The following is a 12,868-nucleotide window of genomic DNA, read 5'->3' on the forward strand; positions in this document are numbered from 1 at the left end:
CCATCATCAAATCTGTTTTAGTTGAAATATTCTACCAGTTTATGAATGTTATATTATATATAATTATACAATAATATATTTTAATTTTGAAGAAGCATTTCATGCGTGTTGGATTTCCAATTCATTTAACCCTTTAGCATTCAGATTATTTTGTCGAATGTAATGCTTATTTATTCATTGTTTTGACTTCATCATGCATTATCTCATAGCTTTGAGATTTTGATGATCTAATTTATTTTTAGAATGACATTGTAAAGTAGGTGTGAGAGGCTGGATCTGGCCAGTTTGAACATAAAACATGTAGACTATTTGGGTTGGATATGGCCAGTTTAAATGCTGAAGAGCTATATAACGAGATGAAAAACAGAAATTTTGATGGTGCCCTAATATGGCTACAGTCAAATGACTGAAACCTGGTGCAGCTCCAGTCCAACTGTGAAACCCCCATACTAGTATGGAGAGCGGACATCAACTAATGACACAAATTGTTCTGTTTGCAGCACCATTTGCAACTGATTTCATATTGCACAAACATAGCTAGACTCCACCAAACCTTTCCATATCTTACCATTGTGTATACATATACACCAGGTACAAAAAAAGGATGTCCAATCATTCCAAGCCAATAAAGCTACCAACCCTGGTAATGTCTCTTCCATCTATTTCAAACAGCGTTCTCTAGATCCTGCACCCCCAATCCTAACTAAACTTGCCAACCTCTCTCTCCCTCCCTTTCACCCACTCACTTTCTATCTCTCTTTTGCTCTCGCCCTCCCTCCCTCCCATTTTGCTCTCTCTCTCCCCCTTTCGCTGTCTGTCTGTCTCTGTCGGTCTCTGTTTGTCTGTCTGTCTCTCCCTCCCTCCCCTTTTGCTCTCTCTCTCTCTCTCTCTCTCCCCCTTTTGCTCGCCCTCTCCCCTTTTGCTCTCTGTTTCTCTCTCTCTCTCCCTTTCGCTGTCTGTCTGTCTCCCCCCTCCCTCCCTCTCCAGTGTATCCTGATCATAGGCAGATTGCAGCCTGCAGGACTTTCTGAATGTCTTGCCTAATGAAAAATCACCTCCAGTTTTCTTAACAGTGCAGCCTACCTGACAATGAGCCACACCTCATGTGGTCTGCTTTCCATAACAGGTTGCCTGTGCCTGGTGCATTTTATTCCCAAGAAGGAAATACCTTTCAGACCTCATCACCCTCTCACTTTGAAAATGATGGTAACAGTTGCTAACAAACACCTTGGTTCTCTCTTCTTCAACAATGACCACTAGTATGATGGTACCATTTGAGTGAGATTTTGGTTGCTATTTCTAGTAGGTTAAATGATTGCATAGAAGCTCTCTTGTTACTTTCTTTTCCGTTTTTCCCTCACTAGCATCGATTTTCAGCTAGTCAAGCTGAACAACAAACCGCATCCACCTGAATTGTCATTGAGGACCTGTAAAGATCATGAGTGCAGTTTTTTTTTTACTTGACTGAAACCCTTAAGAAAATAAAACCCTAAAAAGATGGGATGGTCGTGTGTGACATTCCTTTGATTGTAGGCCTACTCAATTAGAGTTGACCTGGGAATAAACAACAAAATATAAGAGGATATTTGTGATGATGGTAGTGGTGGTGGTCATGTTGATTATTTTTGTGCGCCCTTTTAAAGCCTAACCAGGCTCATAGGCCTGGTTTCCCAGTTTCTATGGCATATGTGTTCCCCACCAGCTGGACGGGACGCCAGTCCATCGCAGCTTTACTCAAGAAACAGGAAGAAAGAGTGAGAGAAAGTTGGGGCGAAAGAGTACAACAGAGGTCGCCACCACCCCCTACCGGAGCCTCGTGGAGCTTTTAGGTGTTTTCGCTCAATAAATACACACAACGCCCGGTCTGGGAATTGAAACTACGATCCTCCAACCGTGAGTCTGTTGCCCTAAACACTGGGCCATTGCGCCTCCACCATGTTGATTATGACAACAGCAAAAGTAAAATTGCTGCTGATGATTTTTTTCCTTTTTGATATTTTTTTCAGGTTTGGAAAAACAAGTTAAGCGGAAAAACGAGGAACAGGGCGAGAAAGGGGTACTTAGTCCTAAAGAAAAGGAAATTCAACTTCAGGTAGAACGGGCCAAGCAACACAAACAAGATGCCAGTTTGGAATTGGAGAAGTATTTAACAGATATGCAACAGTGCCAGGAGCAGTTGTCAAAGTTGTCTGTTGATAGGGAGAATACCTGTGACAAGAACTCGACTCAATTGGAGAAGATCAAGTGAGTTTCTTAACTGAATATTCTGAAAGTGACTTATTCATTATATGTCTGCTATACTCTAGTCTGTGGAGGTACAATGGCCCAGTGGTTAGGGCAGCGGACTCGCGGTTTCGATTCCTAGACCGGGCGTTGTGAGTGTTTATTGAACGAAAACACCTAAAGCTCCACGAGGCTCCGGCAGGGGATGGTGGTGAACCCTGCTGTACTCTTTCACCACAACTTTCTCTCACTCTTACTTCCTGTTTCTATTGTACCTGTATTTCAAAGGGTCAGCCTTGTCACACTGTGTCACGCTGAATATTCCAGAGAACTACGTTAAGGGTACACGTGTCTGTGGAGTGCTCAGCCACTTGCACGTTAATTTCACGAGCAGGCTGTTCTGTTGATCAGATCAACTGAAACCTTCGACGTCGTAAACGACAGAGTGCCAACAACTCTAGTCTGACCCATGCAAGCATGGAAAAGGTACATGATGATGATGATGTGTTTTGAAAATCTGGTTTAATTTCTTTTTTTTTTTTTCTTACAGGTATGATATTGATTTATATACTCACATCACTGGAATTCGTTGGCAATATGATGGTGAAGCAGATGATATCAAAGGCTGTATCCTTGTGCTGATTGTCATAACTTTTCAAAATTAACTTTGTCAATTTTGTTAATTGCTGTTGTTATTAGAATGCTGAAAGACGGTGAGCTGGCAGAATTGTTAGCACACCAGGCAAAATACTTAGTGGCATTTCATCCGTCTTTACATTCTGAGTTCAAATTTCGTTGAGGTTGACTTTTATCATTTTTCACCATTAAAACTTTGCTATTTGAATGCCAACTTGTATTTAACCTTAACTGATTCCACAGATATTTCTAAACATGGATTTCTCAAGCCGTTTACTTTGAACAGCAGGAAGAATTCAGGTTTCTTTGTGGCTAATTACTTGTGGGACCTGATGGAAGAGAGCTGAAAATTTAATACATTCTGTTTTTAATTTTTCCTATTTACCTCTAATTAAATTTTGATGTCTTACATGCTGCCATTAAAATTGAGTTAGGGTGTCAAAAGGTTGAGTTTTAGAAATGTGTGTGAGAGAAATGTTTGGTTAACATGTGAAAATGAGCATAGCTTTTATCAGTTTTTGTGGTGACCAACTTAGATTTAGGTTCTTCTCTTGTGAGAGACATAAGGCAGTAAGTTTCCACCAGCATGGTTGGATCTGTGGTTGTTCTTTCCTGATCTGTTCAACTGGTCCTTTTAAATTTGAGGTCTTTCAGGAACGTGCACTGCCAAAGTATTCTTGACTCTGTCCTTTTCCCTCTGTTTTTCTCACTCCAGTGCCAATGTCATATACTGAATGGTTAGCAGGTGCAAAATGACTATTTGACTTCTGGTAATTCATCTCTTTATTTTTCATCATAATCACCTAAGAAAAATTCTGTCATCACAAAAACAGTTTTAAAGAGTTCAGTGTGTGGAAAGAAGTAAACTTGTTAAGAAGGTAAAGTAAACATGTGATATGCATATGCTTAGCAAGTGTACAATGTAAGTGATAAGTGAAAGAGCTTTTAGTTCATTTTATTTATTTAAAAAAAATTCTGTTTTTATATTTTTTATGAGCCTCTTTGTTCTCTTCAAACAAACATTTTGTGATGTGTGTTGAAGCCAATAGGACCAAGTTTAAATTGATAGCCTGAATAGGTAGAACCAGTGACACATGGCTATGTAGATTTGAAAAAAAAAAAAAAACTTGCCTAGAACCTGATATGTAATGGAATCTGTGAATGAATGTGGAATGACTGTAAAAAACTGCACCATAAGAAAGTTATGTGAATGTGAAATGCATGACACCCCATTCTCTCTATGTATGTGTACCTGGATGTATTTGCTTCTCCAAATGTTTTCTTTTTCTATTTTCTTCCAATAAGACAAATTATACTATTCACTCACTCAGTCACGAGAATAAAATTCATTTCACGCTTTCATTCTTACGAGTTGTTCTTCAGTTCTTCTTTCAAGTGAATGCCATGGAATGGTGGATGGTAAGCTTTCACGCAAGGCTGAATCTATGAGGTAAGTTTAATACTTTTGCAAAGCTAAGATAATTTCTGTTGAACTGATTTGTCCACAATGCATTACACCTTAATGAAACCTTTCTGTTTTGTTGTGACCCAACAACTCATAAAATAAAAGATTAGATGCTCTTTCAGACATGTAGTTTCGCTACTTGGAAAAGACAGTTTCTAACCACATGTTGATTATTCTTTATCATTTTTCATAATTTGGGAAACGATAAATCAAACACCAAATACCAGAATTTTTCAAAATGTTTATTCTTTTCCCCCTTTCCCCCCTCATCATTTAATGTCTGTTTTCCATGTTGGCATGGGTTGGATGATTTGACAGGATCTGGTGAGCCATAACGTCATGTCAAGCTCCAGTATCAGCTTTGGTGTGGTTTCCATGGCTGGATACCTTTCTTATCGCCAACCACTTTACAGAGTGTACTGAGTGCCCTTTTTATGCTACTGGCATTAAGCAAGGTTGCCAAGTAACTTGCAAGGCAAAAAAAAAAAAAACAGGAAGAAGGAAAAAGCCCCTTTGACTATATGGGGGAAGGGGTTAGTATTTGAAAAGAAGACGGGGGCAATGGTTCTATGTCAGGTGTTGAGTGTAATGGAAGAACAAATCTGTCACCCCAGGTCTTACTGAAAATATGCCCCAGCCACAGATTTAGTCTTGTCACATTCAGTAGGTTGTCCTGTAAGAACCTTCAGTTGTTTCCTGTTATATGTCTACAGATTGTTAGGTGATTAGGTGGCTGGTAAGTTTCCTGAAGATAGTGTTGCAGATTAATAAGCCATTTGCATCACAAAACTCCAGCAACATTGTTCCTTCCTCATTTCTGGAATCAAAGTTATAACCACCATGCATATCATGAAATCTGTTGGAGTGCTGTCCAACATGTCCATCAAAGTCACCAGCCACAATAGTAAAGTCGGTGTCATTTGCCATCAAGGTAGTCTGCAGAAGAACCTCATAAAACTGGTCCTTCTGATCCTCTGCCAGCCCAGCATGAGGGGCATATGTAGAGAAAAATGTCACTGCTACATTATCCTAAGATGAGTCTTAGTTTAACAATCATAATCAAAAGTCTACACATGTTCACTTTCCCACCTTTCACTTAAGACACACAAAACTATAACTATGTATGCACAACGAAAGTCTATAGCCTGTTAGTAGTCTGGGTCAGTGTTTGAGTGAAGACTTTCTTAATATACTGGAAGCCTGTGTTTGCAAGCAGTGGACACTCCATTCTGTATGTTTTGGTGTTTCTTAAGAGGAAATACAGCCAATCGTGATACAATATTGATTATGTGATCATCATTATAGATGAGAACAAAGTATTGCTGAAACTGAATTAAACATTGGCACTGGAAGTTTTATAAAAAAGGAAAATTAGCATGGAAGTAAATCTAAAGCAAATGAAATCAAAGAACACAAACAGTAAGTTGGTCCGTGTATGGATTTTAATAAAAACAGTTATCTTAAAACCCATCAGGTCAAGAAATATTACCTGTTTTTTTCCCCATTTTTTTTTTTTTACATGAAACATCTACTGGTAGCTATACATAAAAATAAACATTTTTTTTAATATTCACAAACAACCCTCAGTATATTTTTCTGTTATTTACAAGGCAAACTACAATTTAAATTATAAATGTGATAATAGAAAATAATTTAAAGAGTTCATATTGCTATCTAAAAGTGAAATGGGGAATTAACTTTAGGTTTGAAAAGTAAGTTGTTGCACCAAATTATGTGACAAGAATTAAATAAAAGGTAGACAAAAATTTCGATTAAATGACAGGAAAAATAAAACCTGTCATCTCAAATGTTTTACTAACTCAACAATTTTAGAAGGGGACAGAATTAAAAGAGGGAAAGGGGGGCAAAAAAAAAAAAGAATTTGACAAATAAACAAGAACTGGTTGGTTTTATTAAGGCATTGCCTTTAATTTAAAATCTTTTAAATTTTTTCTTCTTTCCTAGTATGAGATTTTATTTCAAGGATGCATGATGTGAAATGAAGAAAAATGGAAAGGAAAACCGTGGTTATTTATTTCATTTAGGAAGTTGTTTTTCCATTCTTCATAAAGTCTATAGTCTGTTTGCGCTGAAATATTTGTACTCATTTTATAAAGGCTTGTTGAACAGTTTGGTTGGAACAAATTACAGTACTTTATATCGGCCTTTACTTGTTGGTTGGTATGAGTTTTGCTGAAATAATGGAGAAAATTAAACAAGATGAAAATAAAAATTCCAGCTCTGAAATAATTATGTGAAAATAATAAAAAAAATAAAAATCATTGCCTTATAGACAGTGTTTTAAAGATATTTACAATAGTGTGAAGTTACAAATAACTACAGAGAAAAGGATAAGCAAATAGAGAAATGTTAACCAAACTAAATAAGCATTTTGAAAGTAGAAGTGGCTCTGTGGTAAGTAGCTTGCTTACCAACCAGATGGTTCTTGGTTCAGTCCCACTGCGTGGCACTTTGGGCAAGTGTCTTCTACTATAGCCTCGAGCTGACCAAAGCCTTGTAAGTGGATTTGGTAGACTGAAACTGAAAGAAGCCCGTCGTATATATATGTGTGTGTGTGTATATATTGTTGTTGGCACTCCGTCGCTTACGACATCGAGGGTTCCAGTTGATCCGATCAACGGAACAGCCTGCTCATGAAATTAACGTGCAAGTGGCTGAGCACTCCACAGACACGTGTACCCTTAACGTAGTTCTCGGGGATATTCAACGTGACACAGTGTGACAAGGCTGGTCCTTTGAAATACAGGCACAACAGAAACAGGAAGTAAGAGTGAGAGAAAGTTGTGGTGGAAGAATACAGCAAGGTTCGCCACCATCCCCTGCCGGAGCCTCGTGGAGCTTTTAGGTGTTTTCGCTTAATAAACACTCACAACGCCTGGTCTGGGAATCGAAACCGCGAGTCCGCTGACCTAACTAATGGGCCATTGCGCCTCCACTATCTCAACATAGCAAAAAGACAAAAAAAGAAAAGATAAATTAGAAAATATCTTACCAATCTGACCAATTCATCTTTAATTAATCGAGTGATCTCCTTCTTGGCTTTCTGTACAGCTAGTTCATTAGTAGCCTCAATAGCCAGGTAGAGTTTACGTTCTCCTTCTTTGGGTTCTTTTCCAGTTGGGATGAAGGTTCCTCTCACCGTTATACCTGCTTCAGAATATTCACAGATTTGGGCAAGAGCTTCCTATAAAATAGATATAAAGATATATTTTTAAGACTGGATGGTGATGATAATAATAAAAATGACGATAACAAAAACAATGAAAATGAGACTGGTAGCTAAACCAAAAATTGTTTCTAATAAAGACAATTTTATACTGAAACATACGAAATATGATACGAATGAAAGAAACTATTGAATAATTTAGAAGGAGGGAATGTAAGGAAAGGATAGACTCAGGAAGATGTGGGATGAGGTGGTGAAAAAAAAACCCTGATTTTGGGCCTCACAGAGGAGATAAGGGAATGAGACTTCTGGTGATTAGATGTGCTTGAGAAGAGATGTCAAGCTAAGTAGAAATTGCGGCTATCCATACATGCAAGTATGTCCTCTACATCCTTCTCTTAGCTGAGAGATCTAGTCTTGCGGGCTTGTGGGTACTGGTGCCACATGAAAGCACCTGTACCACTACCATGTAAAAGTGTCCATGCAAAAGTGCCGTGCCTGTGGTAGTGCCATGTTAAAAATACCCAGTACTACACTCTGTTGGTTTTAAGAAGGACATCCAGCTGCAGAAAGCATGCCAACAAACAAAATGGAGCCCAGGCAGTTCTCTAGCTGGCCAGCTCCTGTCAAACCGTCCAACCCATGCCAGCATGGAGAACAAATGTTAAATGATGATGATGAATTCAGGGTTGATAAAATAAAGAATCTGACTGGAACTTTCCTTTATTGACCCTGAGAAGGATGAAAGACAGAAGATCTCAGCTAAATTAAAATAGATTTTAATATAGAACTGAAAGGCATTTAAGCTAGCGCTCAAACAATATGCCAGTCTACTGCCATTGTCTTCATAGTAATTTCTCATATTGGTATATAGCCATACATATGCCCACACACACAATAACAACAACAACAATCCTTTCTACTATAGGCACAAGGCCTGAAAATTTGGTAGAGGGAGAAGGTCGATTATCTTGACCCCAGTGCTTATTTCTTTGACCCTGAAAGGATGAAAGTCAAAGTTGACCATGGGAGAATTTGATCTTAGGAAGCAAAAACAAACGAAATGGTAATAAGTATTTTACCCAGCATGTTAATGATTCTACCAAGCTAGCCACATTAATAATAATAACAATGCTTTCTATAGTGGGCACAAGGCCTGAAATTTTTGGGGGAGAGAGCTAGTTGGTTTCATTGACCCCAGTATTTGACTGGTACTTATTTTATTTACTCCAAAAGAATGAAAGGCAAAGTCAACCATGGCAGAATTTGAACTTAGAAAAGATGGATGAAATCCTGCCACGCATTTTGCCTGGTGTGCTAATGGTTCTGCCAGCTCACCGCCTTTACATATTGGTAACAACAATAATAATAATAATGTAATATCTGTGAAGAGTTTTCTGACCTTTGATGTGACCTTCCAACGTGCTGTCTGTGGGAAATCATTTATTTCCAGTTCCTCTTCATAGCGCTTGAATGTCTCCGTGCTTTGTTCTTGTCCCTCTTTCTCTTCCTCAGCTGCTGGTCGGTAGCCAAGCTTAGCATTGATCTTCTCAGCTGTCTGCTCGGCAATTGTCTTTGACTACAAAAAGAGATTCATTCGGTAAGTCACAATGATCAATAACCTATCAATGTTGCTTTATAGATGTCAATGGAAAAAAAGAATTAAAGTATATGGAATAACTATGTGTGTATGATGATGATGTTGATAATGATCACACAAGTGTATGTGTGTCTGTCTGTGTGTGCATGTATATATACAAACACGCATTGGTTAGCTTGTTTCTTATAAGAACAACTATGAGCTAATCGTTTTAATGATAAGACGTTTGTATGAGGAATGTGTGGAGGCGCAATGGCCCAGTGGTTAGGGCAGCGGACTCGCGGTCATAGGATCGTGGTTTTGATTCCCAGACCGGGCGTTGTGAGTGTTTATTGAGCGAAAACACCTAAAAGCTCCATGAGGCTCCGGCAGGGCATGGTGGTGAACCCTGCTGTACTCTTTCACCACAACTTTCTCTCACTCTTACTTCCTGTTTCTGTTGTGCCTGTAATTCAAAGGGTCAGCCTTGTCACACTGTGTCACGCTGAATATCCCTGAGAACTATGTTAAGGGTACACGTGTCTGTGGAGTGCTCAGCCACTTGCACGTTAATTTCACGAGCAGGTTGTTCTGTTGATCGGATCAACTGGAACCCTCGACGTCGTAAGTGATGGAGTGCCAACAACAACATGAGGAATCTAACATATAGGTGGCACTTGAAGTATTGGTGTAAAATATACAAACTTTATGCTTGGGACATATTTGAACTGATCTACAGCCCATGTGTGTGTGAGAGAGAGAGATATCACTGGACAGTATTCCTTGAAAGTTTTATTTGTCTATTGCTATTATCAGTATGTAGGTGTCTTTTATTTTAGGTTTTGTATTTTTGTAATATGTGCTGACAAAAAAACAAAAACGAAGTAAAGAAAGCTGTTTTGACAGCTGGGCAACATTAGAATTTTTTAATGATCTATTTTACTGTCAGCACTTTGAACTGATACTACATGCAGAAAATTCCAAACCTGGGAAGATAACTTCTCCAGAGCGGATGTCTTCATGAACACATTCGTATTCCTCTGTTACAATGGTTGACAATAGGAAAAGGTAACAAATTATTTTAACAAAAAGAAAAGAAAAAATAAAATCTCATGAAAAAGAGAGATAATACAAGAACATGTTCCAGATCCGTCCAACCTGCTTTAGTATTGCAAAAGTGAAAGTGAAACTAACGATGACAAATGGGGTTTGTGATGGTGTAACAAAAGAGATACTGACAGCAACCTGAGGTGCAGAAACTCCGCCTCCTTTCAGGATGGCAGAGGCAGCTTGTTGAATAATATCTTGTGATTCTGGTCCCAGTTTCTTGGCTATGTTGATCCTTGCGGCTACACGTTTAGCCAACTCTAGCTTCTGTTGGTTAGTGACGTTCGTCTGACTGGCCTGTTGCTGCTGTTGTTGTTGCTGTTGCTGCATTGGGACTGGTACGACAGGTTTGGTGACATCAGTGACTTTCTTACGGCTGGCAAACATGTCTTCGATATGCTGCTCAATCTGGTGAAGACAGAAAAGAGAAGTATAAGAGCTACTTTGGTGATAATAATAACATCGACTCCAGTGCTCAACTGGTACTTATTTCATTGACCCTGAAAGGACGAAAGGCAAAATCAACCTCTGAGGAATTTGAACTAAGAATGTAAAGATGGATGAAATGCCGCTAAGCATTCTGCCAGCTTGCTACATTAGGAAATGCTGCTAAGCATTTTGTCTGGCATGCTTACAATTCTTATTTCTTTATTGCCCACAAGGGGCTAAGCATAGAGGGGGACAAACAAGGACAGACAAAGGGATTAAGTCGATTACATCGATCCCAGTGCGTAACTGGTACTTAATTTATCGACCCCGAAAGGATGAAAGGCAAAGTAGACCTTGGCGGAATTTGAACTCAGAACGTAACGGCAGACGAAATACCGCTAAGCATTTTGCCCGACGTGCTAACGTTTCTGCCAGCTCACTGCCTTAAGTGATGATAATATTGACAACAATGATGATTGTATAAATAAAAACATAAAACTGCAAGACATCAACTGACCATTCAAACTACACAAGAGCAGAATACTTACATCAAAGCCAGCATCTTCTTCATCAGAGTCTTGTAAGCCAAGGGCAGCTTTCTGTTGTTTCTTGCGGTCATCGGCCAACTGAGCTTCACTTTCGTCAAACTTGAAACCCTTGCCTTTAAAACCACTGGAGCTTTTTATAATCTTCCCAGCCTGTGACAAAAATGGAGAATAGCATTAGATTGGTGAAATGGAGGAGTGACATTATAATTTTTTCAGCTTTAAATGGACTTACTGTTGGTGGTGACCTGTAGCTAAAACTGTTACCACTCTTAGTTTAGAAAATATTCCTAATCTGAATCTACTTTGGGGTCTATCTTTTCTCTTTTACTTGCTGGGGCACTATCTTGAAGAATTTTAGTTAAACAAATCAGCCCCAGTATTTACTTTTTTTTAACCCATTAAGTCCCAGAGTACTTAAATTTCTGAATATTACTTTTAAATTTTTACAGATGATTGAAAATAGGTTAAAATGAAAAAAATTAATTATTAAAACTCCTTTACTTCAAGTAGAAATGGAAATACTCAGTGTCCTATAAATAGGACACTGAGACAATGAGATATAGCTTATTTAATGTTCTCATTTAGTGTCCTATTTATAGGACAGTGGGACTTAATGGGACAATGGACGTTAAATGATGATGATGACTTACTGCTTTAGCTCTTTCTTTGTAATCATTCCACATTTTCTCCAGATCAGGTGGTACTGGAGCTCCGGAAAGTTCTAATGCTTTGATAATGTCTATGGAATATTTTTCTTGATCTGGTGTTATGAAAGTAAAAGCAAACCCTTTGTTTCCAGCACGGCCTGTACGCCTGTGAGAAAAATAATAATAATAATAATAATAATAATAATAATAACAAAACAACGTAGCAACATAAAATAAAAATGTATATTTGCATGACTTGCTAGGTATAGGAGTCAAATCTCCCACAAATCACATCCAAGGATTTTGAAAAAGGAAGGATTCATAGGATAATGTAGTTCCAGATTACACAGGTCGTAACTGGAGCACTTTTGCTTGCAGATCTCCTTAGCCAGGATGGACCTGGGATCTGCCAATCCTCCCATAAGTCAACTGAGTCTACCTCTATACACTTTAGTCAACAATTCATACAACTGCCAGAATTCAAAATACAATGTTGCAATATGTGTGTGTATATATATACACACACATCATCATCATCATCATTTAATGTCTGTTTTCTAAGCTGGCATGGGTTGGATGGTTTGACCTGAGCTGGTAAGGCCAGGGGCCTCACTAGGCTCCATTGTCTGTTCTGGCATGGTTTCTATGGCTCAATGCTCTTCCGAACACCAACCACTCTACAGAGTGTACTGGGTGCTTTTTATGTGGCAACAACACCAGTATCAATTCTGCTGAGGCAAACAGGTCTTCTAGAATACAGCAATGCTCCAGATATGTTGGGTGTCCATACATTACCTTTACAACTTCCACAACTTATTGTATCTATTAAAGTTGAGATCCATCAATCAACTTCTTTACAACCAATGGAGCCTATCTGGAAGTGTTAAGATGTTTCTCATAAAACTTTGTTTGCCCATGTTTTCCAATAAACTCTACTGAGGTATCCTTATTTTCCATTCTTTTCTGCATTGTTCAAATCATAGAGGTAATTTATGGACACTCTGTGTATATATATATATATATATATATATATATATATATATATAT

General features: G+C 38.4%; 2 protein-coding genes across 3 annotated transcripts in view; one reads left to right on the forward strand and one right to left on the reverse strand.

The window, feature by feature from the left end:
- The window catches only part of LOC106869348 (kinetochore protein Spc24), a 5,948-nt gene extending 1,727 nt beyond the window's left edge, over nucleotides 1-4,221 (forward strand). The window contains exons 2-4 of the mRNA XM_014915064.1: nucleotides 2,007-2,244; nucleotides 2,774-2,850; nucleotides 3,103-4,221. Of these exons, the coding sequence (XP_014770550.1) occupies nucleotides 2,007-2,244; nucleotides 2,774-2,850; nucleotides 3,103-3,206 (419 nt within the window). The 3' untranslated portion in view covers nucleotides 3,207-4,221. The remainder of the gene's footprint in view (nucleotides 1-2,006; nucleotides 2,245-2,773; nucleotides 2,851-3,102) is intronic.
- A 1,527-nt stretch (nucleotides 4,222-5,748) lies between these two features.
- Nucleotides 5,749-12,868, reverse strand: part of LOC106869362 (probable ATP-dependent RNA helicase DDX46) — a 32,986-nt gene continuing 25,866 nt past the window's right edge. For both annotated transcript variants that reach the window (XM_052968676.1, XM_014915084.2), the window contains 6 exons: nucleotides 11,825-11,987; nucleotides 11,175-11,324; nucleotides 10,330-10,605; nucleotides 8,914-9,090; nucleotides 7,338-7,529; nucleotides 5,749-6,517 (listed from right to left, as the gene is read on the reverse strand). In XM_052968676.1, the coding sequence (XP_052824636.1) occupies nucleotides 6,470-6,517; nucleotides 7,338-7,529; nucleotides 8,914-9,090; nucleotides 10,330-10,605; nucleotides 11,175-11,324; nucleotides 11,825-11,987 (1,006 nt within the window). In that variant the 3' untranslated portion in view covers nucleotides 5,749-6,469. The remainder of the gene's footprint in view (nucleotides 6,518-7,337; nucleotides 7,530-8,913; nucleotides 9,091-10,329; nucleotides 10,606-11,174; nucleotides 11,325-11,824; nucleotides 11,988-12,868) is intronic.

The sequence above is a fragment of the Octopus bimaculoides genome, chromosome 6 (assembly GCF_001194135.2).
Source record: "Octopus bimaculoides isolate UCB-OBI-ISO-001 chromosome 6, ASM119413v2, whole genome shotgun sequence".
In the NCBI taxonomy this organism is placed as follows: Eukaryota; Metazoa; Mollusca; class Cephalopoda; order Octopoda; family Octopodidae; genus Octopus; species Octopus bimaculoides.